The sequence below is a fragment of the Epinephelus fuscoguttatus genome, linkage group LG8 (assembly GCF_011397635.1).
Source record: "Epinephelus fuscoguttatus linkage group LG8, E.fuscoguttatus.final_Chr_v1".
Taxonomy (NCBI): domain Eukaryota; kingdom Metazoa; phylum Chordata; class Actinopteri; order Perciformes; family Serranidae; genus Epinephelus; species Epinephelus fuscoguttatus.
In genome coordinates, this window is record NC_064759.1 from 32,144,987 (window position 1) to 32,172,393 (window position 27,407).

Sequence of the window (27,407 nt, forward strand, 5' to 3'; positions counted from 1 at the left end):
TCTGCCAGCCAAGCCAATACTTTATCAATACATGTGATCAGCATGTAGAAAGCCATATTTCAGTCTGCTCTGTCCGCAGTCTCTCATTCACCACTATTATGATTTATGATCACAGTTGACACAAGCACATCGCGCTCGCGGTGCTAACAGCAAACTGTTAAAGACAAACTAAAATGAAAGCTGTCTGTATGTAGGCTAACACTTTATCTTAAAATGTACCTGAGGCAGCCGACCTGCAGACAGTGAGTCTCCTAAGTAGAGGGTAACAGCAGTAACAGCGCCAGGTCACCATCGGTGGGGCATCCCTCCTCCTCTTTCAGCTCTCACCAGCGTGTGAAAGCCAGACCAATATTAATTCTTGTTTGAGTTCTTGTTTTATCGCTCTCCCGTTTTCTTTTCTTTGTCTCCTTGGACAACACCTTCACCTTCTTCCTTTTCTTTGTCACTTCAGCCATGACAACCACGTCTAACTTCGTTCACCTCGGTTTGGCTACGCTACTCTAAAGAGAGGAGGGGGATATGACGTATGCTATTCTGTGTCCGGGTTCCTACCCGAACCCCGAAACTGCATAGTGCCAGTGCAAGTGAAACAGACGCTCTCAAGCAATGACGGAGGTGTCATCCAACCTACTGTGAGTTGATGTACCATCACAAGGATCTTAGATATGTATTTTGAGGGCTCAAAAACCCAGTATCAGTGGGCTGTTCTGATGCTTCGTTAGTGTTATTGTTATAATACTGTTCGGTTATTGGATCAAATCAGCCCTTGTGTTGGTGGTTTTCTACCCATGGCTTCTGGGTAAAACTAACCCATTAATGCATCCATGCAATATTTAGCCATGCTGTGTCAGTGTAAACCCATTTGGTATCACTTTTTTAAAGCAACAATATAAGTACAGAAATGTCAGATTAAGTGAAAGACGACAGCATGTTTGTCCTCTTATACCTTTCAAGGTTAACTGTCAAAACCCGAAGAAACAAGTTCAAAGTAACTCAAGCAAAAGTTGGCAAAGTATGTCATGTCTGACCTGGCGCTTTCCCAGCATGCCTTGTACACAGCTCTCGGGAATGGGTGTGTGCGTAATTTGATGGGTGGTGGGCTACGGTACGTCTAAGCCGAGCGTTGCTCCAGGCCTTTTCTTAGATCTCCCATCCCTTCCGGACCTGTAGATGGGCCTATCCAGGAACACCATTAGGCAAATGAAGTTGTTTGTATCAAATATTGACATATTATCTCTTCATCATCAGGCAGCGGGAGGGAGGAGAGAGAGAAGGATTGTAACTGTGGGTAATTGAGCCGTGTCTCCCCTGCTTATCGGTAAAGCTCCGGCACGTCACGGACCTAACGAGCTGTGGCGCGCCGATTAGTCTGAAGGGAAAGTCGAACGTGAAACACCAGAGTCTCTGTCTTTCTTTTTCTTTTTCTCTTTTTTTTCATATCTGCAATGGATATTATGAGCCTCCCTGGAGGGCAGAGGCACAGCCTTATTAGTTCAATTCATGGGGGGGAAGAGAATTGATATGGATGAATGGCATGTTAAAGTATCCCTTTGTTACAATAACCATCAAGGCTGATGGTTCGGGCTGATGATGCAGCCCAAGGCAGCAGGACGACAAGCTGAGGCCTTGACCTGGATGGCAGAGGATCCACACACACCAAGGGCAGGGGGCTGATTACACACTGCCTTAAACAAATGGATTTGCCCCTTTAACATTTAGATATGGGATCTTTGTGTGTGTTGGTGTCTGTATATGCATGAGAGATAGGGTACTTGTGGATGTCCTTTTTTGTGAGTAAGGACTGTCATTTGTCTGAATTTGTATCATTGTGTGTTTGTGTGTGTGTGTGTGTGTGTGTGTGTGTGTGTGTGTGTGCTGCCTGTTTTTTATCTCAACATTATCAGGAATAGTAGTTTGGGTGTATTAGATAATCATATGGTGAATAGCTAATTATAAATGTGTTATCATCACCATTTGTGCGCATTTCCCATTTGTGTATTTATATCTGCGGCTGTGCATGTTGTTATTGTGCATCTCAGTGAATATTAACACCCATTTCTGTGTGTGTGTGTGTGTGTGTGTGTGTGTGTGTGTGTGTGTGCGTGTGTGTGTGCGCGCGCAGCCTGTGCCAGGTGCCTCCACAGGGCATTACCCATCTTGCACTCATGCCACTCTGAGAATAATCCAGTAAAAAAATGGGCGAGATGAGAATCTCACAACATGCCAGTTTGATTTGTACCCCTTGCTATCAAAGAATGCTAATTAAAATCATATTTTGCATATGTCTTGTCTTTCATGCGCATATGCAAATTGCCCCTGTTGCCTTTCAGCACTCTGTAATTAGGTTTATGAAGGACAGCTGTAATACATAATTAACAGAAATGTTTGCAAGCTCTTTTTTTCTCTGCGTCTAAACACGACGACTTAAACAAGCACGCGTGAAGTGTTCCAAGGCCGTGCTTTTCTCTCAAATATATTGATTAATTCGTTTACCCCCCCACCCCCTCAGAAATATCTTAATTATGCTGTTTGTTTATTTATAGATGATGCCGTCAGTCAGAGGCGCTTCCAGTGGGCCAGAGAAGCTCAGCATTTTGATCTTGCCAGTCTCCCTGATTGGAGTATACAAGATTTAGTCATACGCTCGCTCCCAGTTTAACTCCAAGGCAGCATTCTGGACGGGTGGATGGATTGAGTTAGAGAGGATTGAGAAAATGTGGAGTGATGATAGCGAGGCAAAACAGGGGAACATGTTTGAATATTTATATGGTGGTGTTAGTTAGCGTCGGCCTCAGGGGCCTTGATGACGGACGGGACTCTGGGGCCATGATGGGATGGAGGACACAGCCTTGTGTGTGTGTGCGTCCAGACATTTTGGGGGGGGGGGTTTGGGGTAGAGCGGGGCAATAGCTAACATAGCGACATAAATAGCGAAGTAATTATGCTTTCGCTTTATGAAAGACTGACTCGTAAAGTTAGAAGGAAAGCTTCAGAAAGGCGCAGACGGGGCTTGCCGAGGAGAAAATAGAATAATGATCTACTTGGATGAAACAAAAGTGAAAACCTCCAGAAATGGGAGGAGTGACAAGGGGGAGGACCTGAGTGTGTGCAGTGACAGTGCCAACCACATGACTGTCGGTTCAACTCCCTCGGCCCCTTTCATGTAGCTCCATCCTCAGCTCTCAGATGTGGTCATTGTCTCTCAGTTGCACAATAATGGGAAGTGATGGGTGCTAAATGAAAAGGCCAGGGGATGAAAACTCTGGTGAAGCAGCTTGGATGTCAGAGTAGTTAGTCCTGTCATCCGTTCATTATGTTTTCATATGCTGTTTAGGAGACACGGTAAACTCAGGGCCCTCGACAAAGTCAGGACATTGCGGTCACTGTCAAGCTTTGGTACCCTGGTATTTTTGACTGTGCGTGCGTGCAACTGTATTTACTGTAGATACATGTGCATTTGAATCCTTGCACGTGTGCACATATTTGTTTGACACATTGATGTACAACATGTGGAGCTCTTTGCCTAGATTCTCACTCTACTGTCTGACTGAAAAGGTGCTGTTAAAACAAACATTCTCAAACCTATACTCCTCTTGTGGTGCAAAGTTTTCCTTTACATTTTTTGTCCGCTTTGCTGGTCTGTCGTCTATTAACAGAACAATAGTCTCTCCACCCAAAAGCAACTGTTTATGACAGATTATATTTAAAACTAAATGTCAGATGGGGTCTGTTCCTGGGAAAAATCTTGGAATGTTGGAGAAGGATGGGTTTGTTTTCTCATGCAATTGTGAGAGTGTCTATCGGGGAGAAAAAGAAGGACGAGCAGCATAGAAATAAAGGGACAACCAAAACGAAGACACAACATCTTCTCTGCTTTATAGCTTCTTGTTGGAAACAGTGACAAATGGAGAAGGTGCAGCTTGAGTCTTACTTTAGGAACGGTAGTTCATTCATTTGAGAATACATGATTGCAGAAGCTATCTTAAAATCCTAGGAAGTATTTGTCAGGCATGTATAAGGCTGGGTATAGTTCAAAGAATTACAGTACCAGTTCCCTGAAAAAGAGGCTATCAATACCAATAGAGTACTTCTTTTGATACTATTTTATGCCTCCTCATGGGGACAGTATGGGCCAGAGGCATAATGTTTACGTGTTGTCCATGAGTCCATCCAGCCTGTGTGTCAAGAACGCCATGAGGTGATTTCTTAAAAATTTGACACAAACTTCAGGTCACTTTGACTTCACAGAACACCTTTTTGGCATTACTCAAGAATTCATATGTTAGTCATGACAAAATTTCACAAGTGTCTGACAGAATAAAAAGATGAAGTGATGACATTTTACATCCAAAAAGTCAAAGGTCAACTTCACTGTGACATCGTTAGATAGTGATTGGTGACACTAATCTCGGGTGTCCGCTTTGGAGCTGTGCCATACTTTGGAACATTGTGGCAGCGTCTTGACGTGTCTAACAGAATAAAATGATGAAGTGATTTTTATATCCAAAAAATCAAAGGTCAACTTTGCCATGACATCAATTTTTTTTTTGCAAAAGCACTTTTCTGGACATTATTCAACGCTGTAACTCAGGGGAGAAAGGGCAGAAATTTGGTAAGATACTGAATTGGTGATATAAATCTTGGGTGTCCACTTTGGAAATGTACCATACTTTGGAACGTTTTGGTGGTGTCTTGACACAGTAAACTGCCAACTCTGTCAAATACGCTGCTCTATTTCACCACATTGCAAACTGTATGGGTTGTAGCTGCTGCCATGGTGGGCCAATCACACATCGCATCATATCGAAGAACACTTTGCAAGATTGGGGGCAAGCAAAACCTTATGAAGACTTTTTATTTTAAATTTAGATCTTGATATAAAGGCAATCAAATGTAAGTTTTGTTTGAGCTTGTTTGAGTGGATACCTTAAATATATAGAATACCAATTCCCAACCCTACATATGTACTGTAATGACTGCTTGAAATAAACAGCAGTTGAAATGAACCCATACTGGACAAACTCCCTTGTGTATACTGCTATGTACATTAACCCATGTTCTGTGTGTGTGTTTTGTAGATGGGCTTTTGTGATGAAGAAACACCTCAGCACCCACCTGCTGGGAAAACATGGAGTCGGACAACGCAAAGAGAGGTACATTAAACACTTGCAACTACATCCAGCACTGCACATCATCATCTCCTTTTCAGTCAAAGTCAAAATCAGTTCTAGCACATTTACATTCATGACAGACAGAATTTGATTCAGATATGATTCCCTATCCTAGATCCTGACTGTCAGGTATTTTAGCTTGTTTTCAGGAGTCTTAACATGAGAGATACTGCTGGCAATTAATTCTAGATTTTGGTGGATGACTCCTTCAGCCCCTATGGAGGTCTGCAAGCTTTTAAGCAAAAAGTCCCCACTAGTTAGAGTAAATTTCAAGTTAAATATAACTTGAGATCCTCCTTTCCCTAATGAGTTAAATGGCTTTCACTCATCTTGTCTGTCTCGGTCTCTTGCTTACATCCCTTTTTTCTGTCAAACTTTATCTGGCTCCCTTCCTCATCTTACTTTCAGCTCTCCCTCTTGAATTAAGGATGAATGATGTTTCTTTTACCATTTTTGTCTGCGTATGCGAGTGTGTGTTTCTGTGTATGTGCAATGTCTCCCGCTTGGCCCTGTCTATCAGAAGCAGAGCCCTGCTGTCAGTGTATGTGCGTTGTGTATGTGTGTGAAAAAGAAAGATGAGGAGATGAAGTTGTGAAGCCCCCCCGCCCCCCTACTCTGACAAGCCAAAACGAGACGTTAAACACCTCTCAATCTGTCAAGCGAGCTGCTAAAATAGAAACAGACCCGCTTTTTCATTACTCCGCAACCAAATTGATACTTTTGACAACGTGTGGTATTAGATATGACAAGTGGCTTCAGATATGGAAGTAAGCAACCCGACCAGATGCCTCTCCATCTCTCTGACATTATCAACTAAATTCCTACTGTCAGCTGTTCATCTGGATTAGATGGAAACAAATCCTCATATCCTCAACTGCTTCAAGTATCCGTTTGATCCACATATTTTTTTTGTTATTGAAACCTTTATTTGTCCAAGTATAGCTGATACTCCATACTCACAGTTACATATGTTCAACCAACCCAGTGCAACCACATTTTTTTTTGCCATTGGTTAACAACATTTATGTAACTTACTGTTTGAACACAACAGATAATGTCAGGCCAACTGCCATTACCTCAGGTATTGGTGGTTTCCATTGACAGATGAAGGTTGAAGGTGTAAGTGTACAAGCTGCCATGACTGCAGTAGCATCTCATTTGTAAACTCGCACAGTTGTAACATTGTAATTACTTCTGTCAACTTTCGTGTTAAAAGAGTGGTCAATGAATGCCATTTAAATAGTTGTGTTTCACCTGCAAATCCCCCAGACTACACTTACTGGGCTGTGCTCACACAGGATTAGGTCAAAACCTAGTATATGGCCGGTCATTAAACTTTGGCTTTTAATTTGAAACAGGAAGTGGAGGCACTCGCTCAGTCACAGACTTTTAATTACAGTGCTGGCCTGGATGGTGTGGTCCACACAAAAATGTATGTAAATACATGTTAAAATGAAGAACAATACCCCTGGACAGGCTCACATAGCAGAAAGGTTCTGGTTTTTGGAGCTGAGTGACCCATGACATTATACATTGCACAAGGTTCACCAACATACCAGGTGTCTTATACAAGACGCATTTTCCCTACATATACAACATGCTAACATTATTAGCATAGACCTCTGACATTTCCCACTGCATAAATTAGCCTAGTGGCTAGTGGAGTTTGCTTCTACTCATATGGAGCTCGAGGAAATCACACACAAGACTTCAAATGCTTTTTTGTGGGGGCTTTATTATTAGTTATTGCTTTTTATCTGTGAAATAAAAGTAAAGTAAAGCTTTCCAACATAGCCTTTGAAGATAATAGTTACTGTGAAGTTAACCATTAATTTGTGGACTTGAGGTTAGCATTTCAGCCGTCGCCATCTTGGCAAGAAGCTGGCTCTGTGGAGGAGCGAGGGGTGGATCTGACTGAACAGTCGAGGACACTATTGGTAGACAGCCGGCACTCAGTGCAGCCCGCCCTCAATTATATGTAACTTTAAGCATTAATGAAATATAAACTGGTGAACAATATAAAAATTCACCCCCTGTACAGTTGTCAGGCTGTAAATATGTTTATTGCTAATGAAAGTTGAGCATTTTAACATGGGTGTCTGTGGGGATTGAATGGCTTCTGGAGCCAGCCTCAAGTGGACGTTTCAGGAACTGCAGTTGTATTTTTCAGCCCTAGGGGTTGCCGTTGGGTTTCAACTGAGGGAAATGTTTGATGAAAGAGCAACAGCCAATGCGGAAACTCCAGATCTCACAACATTAGTCATTCTGACCAATGGTGTAACTTTATCACTCACTCACGGACAGCCTTTTATGTTTGTAAGGCTGGCCTTATATTCTGCGGTCCAGTCAACAATATGCTAAATGCCAGTGTCTGCCTGCAGTGTGCTGCCGATTCCTTGCTAGCTGGGCTACTCTGCAAAGGCTTTGTGGCCCTAATTCCAATTTAACTTTGGCACATCTTTCAGATTTGATGTGTATGATCTGATTAGAATTCTAGAGAGGAAGGCCAGTGAAGGTTACACAGCCAGATACATTTCACACTAGTGTTTTGAGAAAAACCTCCACATTAACACAAGCTACCAGTCTGTCAGAGGAGGCAATCGCTGACCACAATCAACCCCAAACATTTGCACTTTCATTGTCAGATAAATTGAACACAGTTTGATTCTCCCACTGTAGTAATTGGGGCAATGCTAGAAAGCACAGTGCCCAAATAGAAGAGTTAGTCTCTATTTCCAATCCCCACACAGGTTAATCTTTGCTAATTTGGAAATGCAGCACATCTGAGATGTGACATTTTAGCCAAAGCTAGTGAAAGCACCGATTTTAGTTGAAACAACCTATAGTTTTGAAAATAACTAGGATGCCGTTTGGCTTTAATTGTCTAGCTGGTAAAAAGACGTAAAAAAAAAACCCCACATGTGTATCACACTTTTGTTCACAAAGACCTTTTGTGCTCACTGCTTTTGTGATAGAAGGTGGCAACACTGCCAAGGTCATTGAGGACACACACACACACACTTTCACACACAAGGATACTGGGCATGAATTAAGTTGCACTGTCTTTGTGTGTTGCGTTAACCTGGTGTGTGTTTATGCCATAAAACGTCTCAAACACTTTGCTCAGCCATTAAGTATTATGCCACACAGCATCATTACATCAAACACACACACACACACACACACACACACACACACACACACACACACACACAGAAACAAACACACAGAAGTACTGTGTTAACACACACCCATGTAAACTTGCATACAGTTACGCATAAACACACAAACTGTAAGCTCTCACTCGTCATCAAAAGATCATTCTTCCATCTCTTGTTTTCTCTCATTCTTTTTATTGCGCTCATTCATGCACACTTAAACACATGCCTACTGTGCGCACGCACGCACACACACACACACACACACACACACACACACACACACACACACACACACACACACACACACACACACTCCATTGCATACGCACTTAGAGGGAGGACAGCCACAAGGTTTGTTCTATTTAAACCTGTAAAACACGGTGTCATCATTTTTCTGACAGTCCTGCAGACAGAATTTATCTCATCATTAATTAACCATCATATTTCCAACACAGTGCAGCTTAATTAGCACAAGGTCATTGGGGAGGGCTTATTAAGTGGAACAAATTTGGGCAAGTGTATGAGAGGAGGCAGAGGACGGAGGAGGGGAAAAAGAAAGAGAAGGTAGAAAGAGAGAAAGTGAGGTGGGATGACAAAGAGACAGGCAGGCAGAGAGGGGAGATGAAAGAAAGAAGGAAGGAAAGAAATGGAGAAAGAGAGGAAGTACGTGCCTGTGTGCGTATAAGTGGTTTGGTTCGACATGACAGTGCTGGCTCAATGATTGATAACTGCACCGGCTTTGAAAGCCCAGACCTGGAGACTAGGACGGTAGCTGAGGGAGAAGGAGAGACAGGGAGAGGGAAAGGATGGGGAAATGTGTGTGTGTGTGTGTGTGTGTGTGTGTGTGTGTGTGTGTGTGTGTAGGGGAGTATTTGAACCGGCAACTGGGGACCAGTGAGGGGGGGGTTGGTGGGTTGAGAGGCAATGGGGGTTGCTGGGGGGAGCCAATTGCAAACATATGCTGGCTGGCAGGCGGTGGAGAGATGGATTGCAGTGGGACAGTGTCAGAGAGGCAGTTTCATCACCATCGCTACGGCCCTGTTCACCTGGTATTTTTAGAACACTGGGGAGATCTGTTAGTCAAAGGAAGAGAGGAGGAGGAGCGGGAGGAGGAAGAGACCTGACTAGCCGTAGGTGACGCCAGGCTCCACTTAGCCAAATCCGTCTGGGGCCTTAAACGCCAGGATATTTTGGGTGGGTATCTGTGAAGAGGATAGAGTCCCACTGATTTTAAAAAGCTGACAGTGCTGATGATTTTTAGTGTCAGTATCCTGTTTTGGTTGATCCGCCTAAACTTTATTGATCCACATGGGGGACTTTGTCCCCATTTGACCTTCCCTAAGTAAGGGGCAGTGAGAAGCCTTTGCCCAACACCCAGCAGGTTATTCCTAAAAGGATAACGCACAATGTACTTTAAAGTAACGCCAAAGACACTGGTATGCTGGGTTAGCTGAAAACATGGCTGTACAAAGACATCAGCTGGCTGGCCTATACACTCTGCAGCGATCAAAGCCAAAGAAAACACTTCCTTTTGGTTTCAAACCTGCAAATTTTCTTGTCACACAGAGCCTACTTTCAGCTCACCATGCATGTTTTTAGTGAGCCATACAAGCATGGCAAGGCCGTGGTAAAAACACACAATTTCTTTAAACCGGATTTTGTTCATATGTGAAAAATCTGTTTTGTACGTACCTTTTATGTCACCCAGTCACAGTGTCACATTACAATCAGTCCCCACTAATGAGTGTTGTAGGCAGTGGTGGTCAACAAGGCTAATATTAGCCCCACATATCGTTCTAACCCCAGTGGGGAAGAGGAGGAAGAGGAATCGGAGGGGAGGATGGGTGAGATGACAGACTCCAACTATCTGACAGGTTCAGGGTGAGAGAGAGAGAGGGAGAGAGCTGAACTGTTATAAAGTGACACAACTGGGTCTTCGTCTCAGTCACACCACCACTCCTCACTGCAGGCAGTGAGCGGAGACGAGGGCTTTTTGTCCTTTTGTCTGCCTGCATGTGTGCGCTCTCTCAAAGCTGTGTACTCACATGTCCTCATAAGTTTACACAAACCTAGCTCCGTGGTGTCTGATTGTAACAGCTCACGGTGATCTCAAAAGATTTTTACTGTAACATTTTTGCATTACAGCTCAGAATTATAATAAGAAGTTGTCACTTTTGTTATCACCCACTTGTATCGTCACACTGAGCTGAATTATCCCTGTTCCTCGGTGCATTTTCATCTGAATATATAATCTCCCTTGTTTAGTTAATAGATGTGCGGTGTGAGCCTTGTGGGAAAATAGTTGTATAGTCCTCCAGAACGTGTAAAAGTACTCCCACTAGTTTGATTTTATTGATTTTGATTGAGCGTTGAACATCAAGAATGCTTTTTCCTGCTCATTCACAGGAGAACAATAGAGTTATCTTGACTGTAAAACAAAAAGAGGATACAACCATCAGTTTGAATGCGTGCTGTTAATTACAGCAAAGAATAGCTGTCCCTAAGGAGGGACATGAAATAAATAGTGTATCACTTCTTTTGAGTAACACTTTTTCATGTGACTAAAACTAACTTCTATAAAATTGTGTATACATGAATGTATGCCAGCATGTGTGTATTGTAAAATTAATTCTCTGCCTTCATGATCATCCAAAAAAAATCATATTTCACCACATATTTCGATTTTTACTTCACTACTTTAATCTTCAGTTTTCTTTTAGTTTATCATTTTAACCTTGGTGTGCCTCTCAGTGTGTGTGTGTGTGTGTGTGTGTGTGTGTGTGTGTTCCCTGATGTTACAGCGGGTCTGCCGGCACCTAAACCAACACTTCAATAACAAGGGAGTGGCCTGAGAGCATGAGTGACAGCAGCGACCTTGCCTCAATTGCTTGTAATTAGTTCTTTAAAAAACAGGGTGCCAAAAGACAACTGACCTGTCTCACATACCTGTTTTCATAGGTAATTGTTAAAACGCCTGCCATTTTCACGCTTGTAATAATAAACTCCTTGAACTAATACACTCATCACTCTCGAAACAGGAGTGCTGACAACTCAGAAGAAAGATATATTTGTTTAAGTAGGGGGGGCGGGAGAAAAGGCATGATACAAGCAGCTGGAGAGAATGTTTTCAGTGTTTTGGAGATGTCTAATTGCTAAAATCTGCTCACAGTTTTGCTCTAGTGCAGTTGCCTTTTTTTTCTCTCTCTCTACAGTATTACTGTATGTCTGAGCCAAGTAAGCGGGCGCTAAAATCCCTCGGAAGAAAACAGAAAACCAGGTGAAAAGGCATGAATTCAGATCCAGAAATAGCTAGCATGATGCATGCAGCGCAGGTGTGATGACTCACAAAATGAAGACAGGGATATTCAGAGCATCCGTTATTACGTGACTGCAGTGAGAAGATTGTAGAAAATGACCAGTTTTTGAAGGAGATAGGGATTTTGGATGGAAACTGCCATATGTGCTTTATGTAAATGTTTTGCATCTTTATTTGTGATTTTAAAATTGTCAATTTTCTTATTTGTAACCAGTGTTTCTTGAATTCCTTTTTCTCAGGTTAGAGACATTCTGCAGTTAATATACATAGACAACAATGATATGATATTTTGATTTTAAAAAATGGACGTGACACATCAGTAAACCCATATTCTAGTCAAACACAGGTTTACATAATGTATCACCTTTATTTCTGTATGTTCACATGGCAGAATTGATATATACATTGCTGCGGTGGGTTACATCGCTGTGCCAGGGGCCGAGCTCGGCTGAGTGGGCATCTGGCTTTGCAGCGCCGGGCTCTGGGCTCGCAGCCGCGTCCCAGCATGCCGTGCAGCGCGGCCATATTGCCCCGGCACCGAGGGCTGGGACCATCCGGGCTTGACGGGTGGAGCAGGGGCGGAAGAGCCCTGCCTGGAGCCAGCATGGTGGCAATATGGACCACACGGAGCAGGCAGGGGTCAAGTCACACAAAACCACGAGCCAGTGTGTGTGCAGGGCAGGCGTGTGTATGTGTGAGGGAGGAAAAGAGAGAGAGTTAGCAGTGTGATAGGGAGATAAAGAGTAGATAAAGACAACCCCTAATTCATTAGAATAAATCCTTTCCCTTAATTATTGATAATGAATCTGCTCTTTAATCTTTCTCTTTCTTCCTTCCCTTATCTGCCTGTGTCAGCACTTTGTCTCTCTGGCTTGGTGTTGGGTGGTAAGGCCTAGTTTTTAGCCACCCAAGGGCAGCAGTCAATAACATCCCGTTCTTCTGGTAGTGTAAGCAGGGATGTGATTAGCAGCACAGAAAAGGCAGCAGGAAAATATTAACTTGAAAGTAGCTGAGGATATTTGGATTCACTGTGGGATACTGAAATATCCATAAATTCTGGAGGAAAATGAAAGGAAATCAGTTGTTCTTGTTTTTATCCACAAAAAAAGCTCAAATTAATGTCAAATCAAACTTACTGTAGCAACATGAAATAAACTAATGCCTGGCACTAAAGTAGGACCACTACAACACTGACCAACATACACCAGTAATCAATGCCATTTCTTAGTGCAGTAATCTTAGTGCAACATCAGCGGACTCATTCTGTGTGCTTGCACTCATGAAGCCCCGTTTCCCAGAGGTCTGTGCAGCTCACGTAGTCCCGGCGTGGTACTGGCAAGGCCTCAGCGACCCCTAGCTCACCTTTGTGTTTGCTGGCTCCTTGTTTGAACAGGAGCCAGCGGACAGCGCCTCGCTGTTTACCCTACTCAATATTTCATGGAGAATGAACACTCGCAGAATGAGGGATCGCGTTAATATTGCTGTTAAAATTAAGCGATAATTAAAATTTGTTAGTTTAAAAGCCATTGCAGTCTATAAAAGTTTGATTACTGGAAAATTAGGTGCATTAAGTTTTTATGGGTTGGCCTGTGCTATCGCTTGGGAGCGATTTTTATGCACTTGTCATGGGCATATGGTGCAGAATTGTGGGAGTGTGTGTTTGTGGGTGAGTGGGGGGTGTGAGGGAAGCATGTTGGTTCTCTGAAAAGCTGACACACTTTAATGCTAAAATCTCTACCTCTGTGGTCAAACTCATCATTAGTTAAAGCACAGTAGTACCACAGCCTGGGAGCAGCAACTGTGACAAAATGCCAATTATAAATCTGGGCCTGTGTCTCGGAGGCGACAGGTCAGAGGTCATGTCGTTTGGCCAGTGATGTCACATCAGCACTCCTGTCGATGTATTGTTGTTGCTCGCTCTAACATCCAGCTCCTTGTTGCAGGGTGCAACAGGGTCCTATCAGCTCCTATTACTAATAATAATGTTAGTTAGCAGTCGACAGCCCGTCCCAGAGTTGGAAGCCACTCGTCATGTCAGAGCAACGTGACCTTGACTTGTGGAATAAATCCGCAGCCGTAGTTTGTCTTTTCATAACAGCATCTACCTCATCTCGGTAGTGCAGCTCCAACGGTCCCTCCAGCTTTTGAAGTTTTTCTTTCCTGTAGAATGATGTCACCCAGCGCTGAAACCCAAGTGACATTACTCAACCAGACAAGAACGGAGAATGTGCACAGTTCACCTTCATATTCATTCCACATCCCGTGGCACAAAACCAGGCGGTTATACAGCGACACAATTGTGCGGCTAACTGTTGACAGTGGTTGGACATTATGCACAGTGGGACTGTGGAAAAACTGGGCTGTTGCCAGCCTGTTTTTCTTTTCTATTGAAACATCAGACTGTCATGGCAGAAATGGATGTTGCCAGGCATCACTAATGAGGCAATTAATCAATGAATTAGCTGAGCAGCGATTAAATTAATGCGAGCTGGACGGGCAAGCGGCAGTCGTGGATATATCCTGGGGAAGGTGATTAACACAAACGCAGAACAGGCAGCGATCAACAAGGCCACTATTAAGTTGGACAACTTCCTGAACTTTTCTCTTTTCAGCTAAATATAGAACAGCTTCATTTGTTTTATGTTGTTTGGACTGGAGAAATATTATCATATTTTCCCATGTGGCTATGCTGTATTGCTAATATGTGGTTGAAAGAAAGATTGAGATGTTGTTATCTCTTTTTTTCTCCAATTATTTCTGCCAGTCTTTAAGGGCCATATTCTGAAACAAATAGCACATATAACCAATAAGTATACACTTTCACACCATATATGTTTTTTCTCATAGATAAACATTGTAACATAATACTCACTCATCCCAGAAAATCTCCACTGAACATTCCTATTTTTTAGATTACCTTTTAAAATAAATAGTTAATGAAACAAATAAAAGAGAGTTAACGTTAGAGGGATCAGACATGAGACAAATTATCATTAGACAAAAAAATCTAATATTATAAAATGCAAGTCTAAGGGACACTTGCTCTCTAAGCCACAGATAAGATTCATAATAAATAAATCTGTTAAATCTTATAAATCTCATCTCCTTACATAGACCAAAGAAAGTTTGCTGTATGTGAGAAGGTTTGAGTGAAACTTTTGCACTGTCACTCCTAACTCTGTTCTGTAATTTGGGTAGTTTTTGGTAAAATAAATGGTTGTGAAATTAAACTATTCCTCATTTTCCTGGGGTCCTCCTAGTGCCCCCTCAAGGAAACCTGCTCATTCTCCAAACTCACTACTGTAAACCACTTCCTTTGATGCTTAATGCAAAACGTAACAGCTAAACATGTGAACAACAAGCATTTATTTATCCTCTTGTATCTGATGTGCTTGTGTGGGCTGTGATTGTATGATTTCATATGTTGGACAGCATATAAGGCTTATCTATTGTAGTTAAGGACAGTGGTTCCTAAAGTGGGGTCTAGGGCCCTCACAGCAGACAGTCCTGAGCAGGCTGTAGGGGTCCTTTAGGGGCCTCCATGGAGTCTCCAGCTAAGTGAGGAACAGTCTTGCTTCACTGCAGTATAATTCACTGAAAATTACTCCATTTAGAGAATGTAAAAAAATAATGACCATTGGAATTGTAGGTGTCACTTCTTTCACCATATTCTCCTCAGTGGAGATAGTTCTATAACTCACTGCTAAATCAATAGTAAGAACAGCTCCTTACAGAGCAGTAGGTGTAGAACTTATGCAGTACACTGGGGGACCATGAGGCCTGTCATCTACCTAATTTCTGGAGCACTTTGTGTGGATGTGTGTGTTTAGTGCCAACAATGCAGAGCTCATCCTGTCTGGGCCACAGGTCCCGCACTGTACCACATCATCTCCCTTTGTCCGACGTCCCCCCTACCCCATACACACACACACATATTCTGCTTGAGCTCAGACGTTACAGAAAGGATGGGCGGCTGGCGGTGTTGGGCGGGGGGGCTCCCTTGATTATGTGACATCCTCCGGAAGACCGCTGGAGTTGTTTCCTCCATTACTTAGAAGGGGAAAAAAGGGGCCTTTTCACTATTGAGACTGTCACTCTCAATTTGAGCTAACGGTAAGCATGCACAAGGCCTCCTGGATATTCCCCCCCACCTGCTCTTACCCAACTCCCACTCAACCCCCCACCCACCCCACACACCCACGCCATCCCAACCTCCCCTCCCCCCGCAGCGGATCGCCGTGGTGACAGTTTGATTAGATCATCAATCGTGGCCGTTAACAGCGGTTTTCCTGAGCACCTGGACCGGCAGGTCACAGCTGGCTCTGAGCTACCGCTGTCCCCCTGACCCAGAGCTGTGAGTGTGTGCGCGTGTGTGCGTATGTGTGTGTGTGTGTGTGTGTGTATGCTCACAGACACACAATTGCATGTGCAGTCCAATTGTTTTTGTGTTTGCAAGAACAGCTCTTTGGACTGAAATTGTGAACTTTCAAGTGTGTGTATTTGTGCGTTGCATACTCCTGTGTCTGGCAAACATACTGATATTTGTGCACAGTTGTGTTTGTGCATTTGAAACCGTGCACATGATGTTGAAATGACCTGACTGCAGTGCCGAGCTTTATTTGGATGTCCACTGCTGTTTCAGTTCAATACAAATGAGAAATACATTTCCTCAGGGGGCCTTTAGACCAATCTTGTTACCTTCTGGTGTTTTTTTGTCTGACCTAGGAGGTCGAAACACTAATGAATGTTTGAATTCTTTACATAGGTTGTGGGAGATGACTTTTTACAAAATGAGTGTGACAACAGGTGGAATCATGCATGTTTATGCAAGCAAACAGCTAGAAGAATAAAATTAGAGGAACTGAGTAATACAATGGATACAGAGGACACATCTGTATCTGTGCATTCTCTACCTTATACTTTCCAGAGTGTACTGCTCTGTGTTTGCAGATACACAGATATCAGTGTGTAGCAGTTATGGCTGTTCATCTGTAACACCATACACGCATACACTCTTTACCGTAGCCACGAAACAGTGCACTTCACAAACACACACATACATAAATTCACCTGCTTCCCCGCGTTGTCTTCGGTGGCTGTATCAGGTTCCTCGTCGTTCTGGTAAAGCAGTTAAATTTATGGGCTAACAATAATGGGACAAAGTGTGTGTCTCATTGCGATTCCTCAGGTATTCCATGATTAAATAAACGTCCCCGGTCTTTTCATAAAGCTTGTTTATGGCAGCGTGGCACCATATGCTACTGCTTCCACCCCACCCACCCATCTCTTCCTCTCTCTCTCTCTCTCTCTCTCTCTCTCTCTCTCTCTGTTTAATTCTCTCCTTATCTTTGTCTCTCTCTCTCTGTTTCTCTCTATGCTTCATACACTGCCCTACACTGCCTGTACCAGATGCAGGCTAGCCATTATTCTGTGGCAGAGTCGTGGTGGAGAAGCTAAAGTTGTGAATTAACATGTAGAAGCCATTACGGCGTGATGATGATATCCATCTGCGCCGTTCATAGGTGCTACTTAGTAAATTGTCTGCGCTGTAATGGCACAACAGTAACAATATGATTCTGTTTTATCAACTCTATGGTCTGTTCCCGTCTTTTCTGTTAAGTACATGCTCAGGTGTGACTTATTTGCTAGATGCCATTTGGTTCATCACAGCTCTGTGTGGTTCTACTCTGTTGGTCAGAGCAGAGTCATGGAGATGTATTTTAAACACCTAGGCTTCAACGGAGGTTTGGGCCGGTGTGAACATTTTAAAACCAGTTTGACATTATGCCAAACACCGGACCGGATCGGGATACCTAATTTTACCAGGTGTCCCACTTGACTCAGCAGCTGGTCCTGAGTGGAACATGATGACACCACGCCCCAACAGAAAACTTGTGTCTGACTATCATGTAGCACTGCGTAACAGTGTTCTGAGTTCTCTGTCCACAGTGACGACATTAAATATGCACCTCTGTCAAGTCATGTGAACAAACCATGTAAATATCAGCTTTGCACTCCAGATCAGACCAACTTCATGAATCAGCGTTTTTAAGGTGAGTGACATGTAAATAATAACAGGGTGTCCGTTGAAAGTCCTGTTCAAAATGGCACCTGCAGCTGGAGAGGTAACACATTTCGTCTGCTTCAGAACCAAAATGTCATATTAGAGAAGTTTTAGTTTCTTGAGAGATGAACTCTGCCATGTCTCATGTCCTCACCCCAAAATAACACATGAACTTTCAAGTAAACAAATACAAATTGATCAAATACAAACCAAGATTCTTTCACTATTGCCTTTTTCTTTCCTTAAATGTATTGAGAAACACATTTTAGTGCACTGTTTAGCTGTAATAGTGAGAATTTGTTAACAGGAAGTGGGCACCCTATTGTTTCCTGTATTGTAACAACAGAGGCTGAAAAAATCTCAGATCAAACTGGGGCGGCAGTAGCTCAGTCATTTGGGTTGGGAACCGGAGGGTCGCCTGTTCAAGTCCCCGTCCGGACCAAATATGGAGCGCGCACTGGTGGCTGGAGAGGTTCCAGTTCACCTCCTGGGCACTGCCGAGGTGCCCTTGAGCAAGGCACCAAACCCCCAACCGCTCTGGGACCAAGGCAGCCCCCTCACTCTGACATCTCTCCACTTTGTGCATGTATAGGTCCTGTTTGTGCATGTGTGTGTGTCTGTCGGACCTGTGTGTTAATGACAACAAGAGTGAAAAAATTGAATTTCCCTTTAGGGGGATTAATAAAGTATCTAAAAATAATAAAAGTGTAATCAAATGTAAACCGAGATTCTGTCACTGGGTTGCTTTTATCTGGCCTCAAATGTTTTAAGAAACATATTTTAGCTTTCTGTTAAATTGTTATACAAGATTGTTTGTTACCAGCTGGATGCCACAGGGAAGTCACACTACGTCACCCACCAGTGGGCATGTTTATTGGTCCGTTGCAGCACAGTGCATTCAGGTAGTTGCAGGTTTTCTACCTATTGAGCAAAAGCAAATGTCACAGCCATTTTTCTCTGTTTTATCTGGCCATGTAGCACCAATTTTAAGTGTTTGCATCTTTCTACTGCACAGACAGACCAGATTATGAAAACACATCTTTCCACCAGTGATATACTTCTTTAAGGCATGTTAGTATGTAAAATGTAGCAGATCATTCATTGAAATGTTCATATACTGAGTGTGAGGATTATGAATTTAGCATGTCAGTAGTGTAGAATCTTGCATAGGTGCAATACACATAAACCCTGATGTTAATATCTGTCTTCCTCTGAAGAGCCCGTGACACTCAGGTTCTCTGTGGCTGGATAGTTTTGACTATGCAAACACAGGCAAAGCAGCAAAAGTTGGCACTGGTAATTAATTCTCGAAAGCAGTGTATGATTGTGTGTGCATGTGCGTGTGTGTGTGTGTGTCAGGGGAGGGGTGGAAAAAAACAGCAGTTGCTACAAAGCAAAGTCAGAAAAGCAATTAACTTCTCCAGCCAGGACATGGCAGTAAACACGTGTGATTGTTCACTATATTGTCTTGTTTGGAGTTACATCATGGTAGACGGCTGGAGACAGAGAGACTGACTTTGTATACTATAGACTTTTGTTGTGATTATTAATGGCCATTTCACTTTAACCTCGTCGTGCTAATACGCTCGACAATGGCCCAAATCACCTGAGCGATGAGGACGATGGAGGCCCCCCCCCCATCACACCAACTAGGGTAGTAGCTACCCTAGTATCCCCCCACCCAATGACCAAGATTAATGAAACCTCCGCCGTTTTTAATTAGCACGGCCGCAGTCATCAATTACGTCTGCCCCACCCCAAATACAAATATTGTTATATTTGGGGGAAAAATTCTTGATTTATTTCATTGTGGTGGCCGAAGGAGTGAGATGAATGGCCTCCCATCATGGTCATTTGCAGGGATGAGGAGGAGGAGAAGAGAAAGGAGAGTGGGGTGGGTTGGGTAATAAGATCAGTGGGTGGGAGGCGGGGAGGGGGGGTCACACATACAGTACAGTAGAGGACATGGACAGGGCCAGCCAGGGAAAGCCAAGTCTACAGGGAGAGACCAGTCTGGTTCTCAGTGTCCCTGTGCAGAGATCTGACTCCAACTGTCCAGGAACTTAATTAGACTTTCCTTGAACCCACAGCTGCACTGATACCAGTTTTCTTAAGCCGATATTATTGTATTGTTCATGTACCAGTACCAAATTACCATTTTTCATGCCATGGCCTGTTACAAACATGCAAGAACAAATGCATCGCCTTTATTTATTTGATTTTTCTCTTTTCAAAATCTACCATCAGCCACCAGCCTGGGAACCAAATGAATTTACAAGTTCATGTTTATTTGATTTGTCAGATATGTCTGGTCCCCCTCCTGTTCAGACAGATTTTCAGCTGGCCTGGCTTGGGTCAAGACAATCGCAACCATTTGTCTAGTATTGGGCATGTTTAGACAGTGACTGACCATGGATGTATTAAGAAAACTGGATACAGTGTTGAAAACTGGACCCCATTCATTCCTATGTAAGTTGCTTAGTGGCACATGAAGCCAAATACATTTGACATCACGGGTATAAAATTACCTGGATCTTCTGCATTGTTGGGCTCATAGAGCAGGCACACAAGAGACAACCCTGGCCTAGCGGCTAACTTTTGGTTTAGCCCTCTATTAACTTCAATGGGGATAAAATGACATCATCATGCAGCACTTCTAAACCTTCCAAATGTTTCCAAACTGAATGGATTAAATCCTGATAGTGAAATTAACGGGATGTTGTGATGCTCAAAGAAAATGTATCCACTGATTTACAGCTGTCTCTTTCCCAATATAAGTCTATTGGAAAAAGTATTTTTTGGGCCCAATGGCATCATGTGATGGACCCAGAAGTTGTAGTTACACGGTTTGGCCAGTATGTCAACTTGACTTCAGAGTTCAGCTCACTTCTTGGGGGCCTGGGACTAACAAGTTGTGGAGCCTTTGCGCTTAGTGCAAAAAATGTGATGAGGTCATTTTTGGCTCACACTCCTCATGCCAGGGACACTATAGCGAGCATAAACCTAACTAAAAAGAAGCTGAAGCATGTTTTGGAAACAACCAGGATGGCTGCAGCTGATGTGGATCTTTATGTTGAAGCACTTTTTTAAAATTGTGATGGCAAAAATTGCAATACTCTTTCACAGACATATTGATGCTACACTATCACAGCTCATCTCTGCAGGCTGTGGTCTGTTTACATTTGTCTGTCACTCTGCACTGTCACATTTTTCATTGCACTGTAGGTCTAATGAGTTGCGCTCAGAGGCATTTTGGTCTACATTTTCAAAACCTCTTGGAGTTTGAAACTGAGGTTCTAGACAAATTCGCATTTGTGATTTTGTCTAGCGATGTCAGGCTACTAAGCCAGGAGAAATCATTAATAAACCATTCAGATGCTCTTTTCTGTAGAAAGCTACGAAGAACAATTCACAGAATTTGTCATTTTTTTCATCTCAATTGCTGTCACGGTGGATATGCAACTCCTTGCAGCTGGAGCTCCACTTCTTTTTTTTACAGTGAGGAAGAGTCTATCCAGTCTGTTGTCAGTCTTAAAAATGACACAGGATGTCCCATTTAAGGCCCCTGTGACAGCTGCGATGGTTGGTCATCCAGCACATAAAAGTTTCTCACAATTTGGTCTGTTGCTGACTTTATTGTGCTGCTGCCTTGAGGCCCTTTCCACACATCCTCATCGCTTCCAACAATTTTTATTGCTCCAGCACTCTCTGTCTTATTTTTGCTTGTTGCTTGTACAAATTTGCATGATGCCTCTACAAGTGTTTCATTACGTTCCAACACTGATTCTGCCCCTTGAAACACTCATATTGCTCTCTTAACATTTTGCCAATTGCTTTTTTTTTCCAGGAGGCATGTGCCCTACAGTATACTGGCTTCACTACTATATTTGTCAATAGCTTTTTTTTTTTTTTTTTTTTTTTTAAATCTCAGATTGTAACTTCTATTTTCTTTTTCTGATGTCTGATCCAGGGATTTTGGCTTGTATCATACCAAGTACTGGATGTGAGTATTTGTTTGCTGGATCATTACAGTTTCCAAAGGGGCATCTCTTGTTGGTGTTATTGTTACTGTTACTTGAACACAGAGAATGAGTGAGTCAGAACATAAGGCTAACATTTTACTCTTGTCAGTTTTGATGTGCTGTTTACAACAGCATTGGCAGGCACGTTGCAGTTGCCGGCTCAGTCTTTGCCACGGACATTACACCCCTCGTGACGGCTTATGCACTAAGCAAGGGCACCTAATCTGTATAGATGGGTGTTGAAAATAAGACAGCATTAGCAAAAGCTACAACTTAATGTGTTCGTCCTTGTGAAAAGAAATAGGACCCGTGCCAGACGCTTTTCTCTCTGCTGCTTCTAACTCCACAACCCTCAGATTCAGAGGTTCGTCTGTTGTTAGTAAAAGCAGACTGGACTCGTGTAGTTAAATCCTGCCGTCCAGCTCGTTCTGATACGACGCAGCATAGAAAGAAAGAAAGAAAGAAAGAAAGAGAGTGCAGACACAGCGTATTGAATCTCATGCTTTTTTTTCTCCACAGTTTTTTCTTTAAGGGTTTCATGTCTCTGCTGGCTCTTGCTCAAGCCAAGTCCAGACTCACTTTTCTTATATTAGCATTCTTATATAAATTGAGTTATGAAGAAAAATAAACTCCTCTCTAAATCAGTTATTCAAAAAAGAAAAAAACCCCATAGTGGACTCGTTCATAAATGATTAGCCTTATGCAGCCGCTTTCTGCAGTTCTTCACATTTGCTAATATCTGACTAGGACGTGTCGTAATAATAATGCAAGTGCGCTGCTTTATGACTTGAAGATGTGCACAGCTCATTTCTGTGGTTTGGGAGTTTGGGTGTTTGCGCTGCGGTGAGCCACCGGCCATTTCACTTGTGCTAGCCACACACACAAGTATAAACACACACACATACACACAGATTTTATACCCTTACTGCCACGACCATCGCCTGCCCACTGACTCCAGAGAGAAGGGTGGGAAACATCTTGAATATTTTATGAAGCTCGGGAACCCCACCTCTGTCTTCCCCACCCAGCAAACCATCCACCGCTGTGTCCAGCAGCGCACACACGCACGCGCGCACACACACACACACACACACACACACACACACACACATACACATACACACCAGCAGAAAACAGAAATAATGTTTTAAATGCAATCATTGTCAGGCCCAAACAATGTCATTTATCAAGGGAGCATTTGGGACTGTATAATAAGTTTCACATTATTAATACAATTTTTCATCCTCTGTCAAGCCTATCTGATTTATGGCACGCGTGTGATCTAAGGTGATCATTGAATTACAATTCCAGTAATAAGAGAGAGAATGGACCTGGTCTTTTACTTCTGCCCACTGGAGCACATACGCATACACACACACACACACACACACACACACACACACACACACACGCAAACATGCACAATCGTGGATAAACAGCCTCCAGTTGCAACATGCAGCAATTACACACAACATACAACAATAGTCACAACCGCCTTATAACTTTTACTGGTTATACAACGGAGCAAATTTGCTAAATATTTGTATGTTAAAACAATATGCCAGCTTCCTAAATTTAGTCGGAGAAAGAGAAGAGGGAAAAAAACAAATGAACCAAGGCCCCTGTTAATTAGATAAGGGACAAAGCTCATTATTTTAAAATGATATTGGGGCCCAGAGAGTAAATATGAGTGGCCTGTTAGGGGCTCGGTAATGGGACGGGAATGCACGTCGTTACAGGGCCGAATGATTTACAGCTAGATGCTCTCTGATGTATAGACTGTACCTTTTTATTAAGTGGCTGTCGTTACGGTCACTGGCTCAGTCATTTCCCTTTGTGTCTAATCAAAATCCATATCCAGACACCCCACCATCCAGACCCAGCCACTTCCAGATGGGGAAGAAATTACGGGAATGTCGGCGTTCCCCTTCTCACGGCTCACCGTCTCTCAACCCCCTCTCCTCCACAGCCTCGGCTCACATTCAGCACAAGCTACCAGAGATGCTTATGATGCAGATAATATAATCTAACAAACAGCAACAACAAATGAACAAATGGAAAATTCTTTTTGAGGTAATTAGATAACAAAGACAGACTCCTATCATAACATTTGGATCCAGTTTGAACAAGTATTTGCACTATTAGCAGTCTTGCTTTCCGCTTTATCAGATTAGCTTGCTGTTGAGGGCCCGGTGATCGGCGTCATACATCATCCTGTTTGATTTCTGTTTAGAGCGAATTTGGGGAAGCTGCTAATTGGATTGCGGGAGTCTAGCCCCGGTTAAAGATGGTAAACAGCGGAGCAGACTTGTCCCCCAACTCTCAGCCCCACAGGCTTCGAAAACGCCAGCTCTCCTCAGGATTGCCACAATTTATGACACATTTTCTCTGTATTCTTAAAAGATAATTAGGTTTATCACCCATTTTTTCCCTCTCAGCCCCCCTTCCTTTCCTTTTGTGTACCTGTGAGCACACAATCGCAGCATAAAAACATAAATATTTCTGCAGCACAGCAGCGCTGGCAGGTGAGCCTAATGAAATTCTAGGAGTGTAATTTGATTTACGAGGTGCTAATGCGGCCTGATATTAGAGAGAAAAAGCTCTGATATGGCTGCCTTGTGCTGTATTTAAGGCCTATCAGAAGCCTGATAAAGAGCATCCTGTCCTCAGCACTGCGGCTGAGTTATTGTTGCAGATATTCATATTGATAGTAATTCTTCCCGACGCAATTTAGTGCCGGCAATATATAAATATGGAGATAATAGTTAATTTTGGTGGCTGCTCAGATTGCGACGCTTTAAATTCAAGACTTACAAAAAAACCCCTTTGAGCTGTGAAGCATCTGGACACTTTTTAAAGTGCCGTTTAAAGGATGGTTGGGGGGCCATTGACCGAACCATGTCACACAAATCAGATTTCCAGTACTTTTCAGTGGCTGCTAATTTCAGCGCAAAGCTTTTTGGAGCGCTTGATTTGCAGCTTTTTGGTTGAAACATTTTGATTAATAGTCTGATATCCGTAAAAACCTATTAAGCCTTTAAATTAACTGAGTCTGGAAACAAGACATCACACCAGTATGCGCATACACTCAGAGAAAGAGATCATTTCGGGGTGTTTTGTTCAGAATCATGTTGTTTCATTCTCTTGCAAAAAAAGACTTCTTATAATTTAACGTCGCAAGTGTGTGTGTGTGGGTTTGTGCCAGAGTGTGCACACGCTTGTGTCTCTATGTGTGTGTGTGTGCACACTTCCCAGGCTCAAATTTAGGTCTGTGTGCTTCAAAGTGTGTTTGGCACTATTGAGCTATGGCTCATAATAAAAACAGGCAATAACAGGGCCACCACAGAGGGACCTGGCCTTTGTGCCTCCCTGCTCCCCCCTCACTCCCCTCTCCCCTCCATGCCACCTCCTCCTCATGGCCTCTCCCCACCCCCTAAGTTATGGGCTGAATAACAGCGCAACAATATTAAGATAACATTTCCTGATTGTTTGTCAGGCAGGAGGCTCCTTCACCCCGCTTTCATCACGTCCACCGTGTTCATTAAATTGACAATTTGTATTTGCCCTACAGCGGGATAAACAGGAGCTTATCTGATGGGCCTGGTCTTTTATTATTTATTTCATTATCTTTTTTTTTTCTCCTCTCTCCTCCCCCTCTTTCTCCTGGGATTGAAGGTAAACATAAATCAGCAGCAGCATCTCTGTTGTGTGCTGTTGTTTATATTGCAGTCATATGCAGCAGCAGTCCTCTCCGAGGAGGTTCATCTACAACACTCTGCAGACACATGTGGCCTCTTCATGGAGGTTTTAGTTGTTGTTTTGTGTGACATGCTGGCTGTACACTCCTGCAGGTCTCGGTATGATAGAACTCCGTAGATATTTCACTTTAAATGCCCTGCTGTTGGGATAATTCTCTGACTTGTTCCTAAGAGATTCTGCTCTTCTTTCTACAGCAGAGTTTGTACCAACATTGTATCTACTGCAGCAGGCCGGAGATGGTTGTCTGTGTTCACTCTGAATGTTAAACTAGCACCATCCAGGAATCTGATTTGTGTACCCGCAGACCACATTGACTACAGTTTTTTCTAAAGCATTTCTCCTAAGCACCATGAGCGATGATGTTGCCCGGTTCGATATCTTAGCCCGGGAACAACCCTGTCGTCAGTCGACATTGTGCAGGCAAACGAAAAATAACGAAGCCAGTGTCCTTACTTAGGAAACACTTGTCCCAGAAATTTAATCTTTTCCCCATTTTTTACCCAACACCCCCCCGTAATCAGGTTTCAATTGACTGCCATTGAAGGAAGAGTTTCTCCTCAGACACATGTATAGGTCCGAACCCAGTCAGACACCATTTAAGGCTTACTCAGTCTTCCTCCCAATATCTTGGAGAGCTCAGGGCCAAATGATTTAATCTTCATTCAGCTAATTTAGTCTGGATTTAAGCTGCCGGGTTGTCGAAGTGCAGAGTGATGGAGTCTGAAAACAGGATGAGAGGGGAAAGGGAGAGGAGGGGAAAACGGAAGGAAGGAGGGAGGGAAACAGAGAGCGAGAGAGATAAAGATAGAGCAATGGAGGGAGAAAGAGAGAGATGAGGGAGGGAGGAGAGGGGGCTGAAGATGATGATCCATCCTGACCCTAGTGAATGCTGTCATGTTCCTCCCTCTAGGTAATCTCTCTCACTCACTCGCTATTTTGCATGTGAAAATGCTCTCCTGACAGTTGCATATCAGATAAATTTTCTCCCTTTTTTCCCCCTCTCTCCCCCCCTCTCCCTTCACCAAATAAACAACAGTCTTCACTTTGAAGTTGTCTGTTTGTGTCAGTTTGGCTTGAGGCGAGAGTCGGCCTCTCTCTCTCTTTCTGTCTTTGTGTTGCAGTGCGAGAGCATCGGTGGATTATTTCCTCTCACCGACTGGCCAAAGCAACACGAACAAACCAGGGATGGAATCCTTAGTTAGTCCAAAAAGGCCAACATAATTAATCCAGTCAATTAAAAAAAAAAGGCCATAAGTTTACACGCTAATTGATTAGTGTGATGCTCCGCAGCATAAAGCCAAACTGAGGAGGACGGGGTGTCACTTCAGCCCTAAGCTATGACAATGTCAGTGAAAGTCATATTTTTATGTCTGTTGCAGTGAATTGAGGGGTTAGAGGAAACATTTGAATCTCTCTGTCATCTATTTTTGCTCTCCACCACACAAACCTGGCCCCCTTTTAACACACTGTTGTATAGTTTTTATCCAGAACACACACTTACAGTTTCCACTTAACACACACTCTGCAAGATTCCCCTCAATAAGCACCACCTCACCACTTGGGGGCGATGGCGAGTGTGTGGTAAGGAGTCAGTCTTTTTTTTTTTTTTTTTTTTTTTTTTTCCAAACCCTGTTAGAGGTACAGTAACTGCTCCTGAGGGATTTTTATCACAATTAAGGTCAGTGTGGCCTGTGATGTTCTGACAGTAGCCCTATATGCCTGAACTGATGACAGGATCACACCACTGTATAGATATGGTAATAAGTGACAGTATAGACACAGCAGCATGCAGCTCTCTGAACGTACAGGCAAGAGGCCCACCTGGGTCTTTGAATAAATCTGCACGGGGCGTCAATCATGTCGCCTTGCTTTGTGATCAGTGGGGAAAAGAAGAAGAGATGGAGAGATGCAGGA

General features: G+C 43.1%; 1 protein-coding gene across 2 annotated transcripts in view; it reads left to right on the forward strand.

Annotated features, from left to right (window-relative positions):
* The window catches only part of znf407 (zinc finger protein 407), a 166,456-nt gene that overhangs the window by 66,229 nt on the left and 72,820 nt on the right, over positions 1–27,407 (forward strand). For both annotated transcript variants that reach the window (XM_049584226.1, XM_049584228.1), the window contains exon 5: positions 5,079–5,153. In XM_049584226.1, the coding sequence (XP_049440183.1) occupies positions 5,079–5,153 (75 nt within the window). The remainder of the gene's footprint in view (positions 1–5,078; positions 5,154–27,407) is intronic.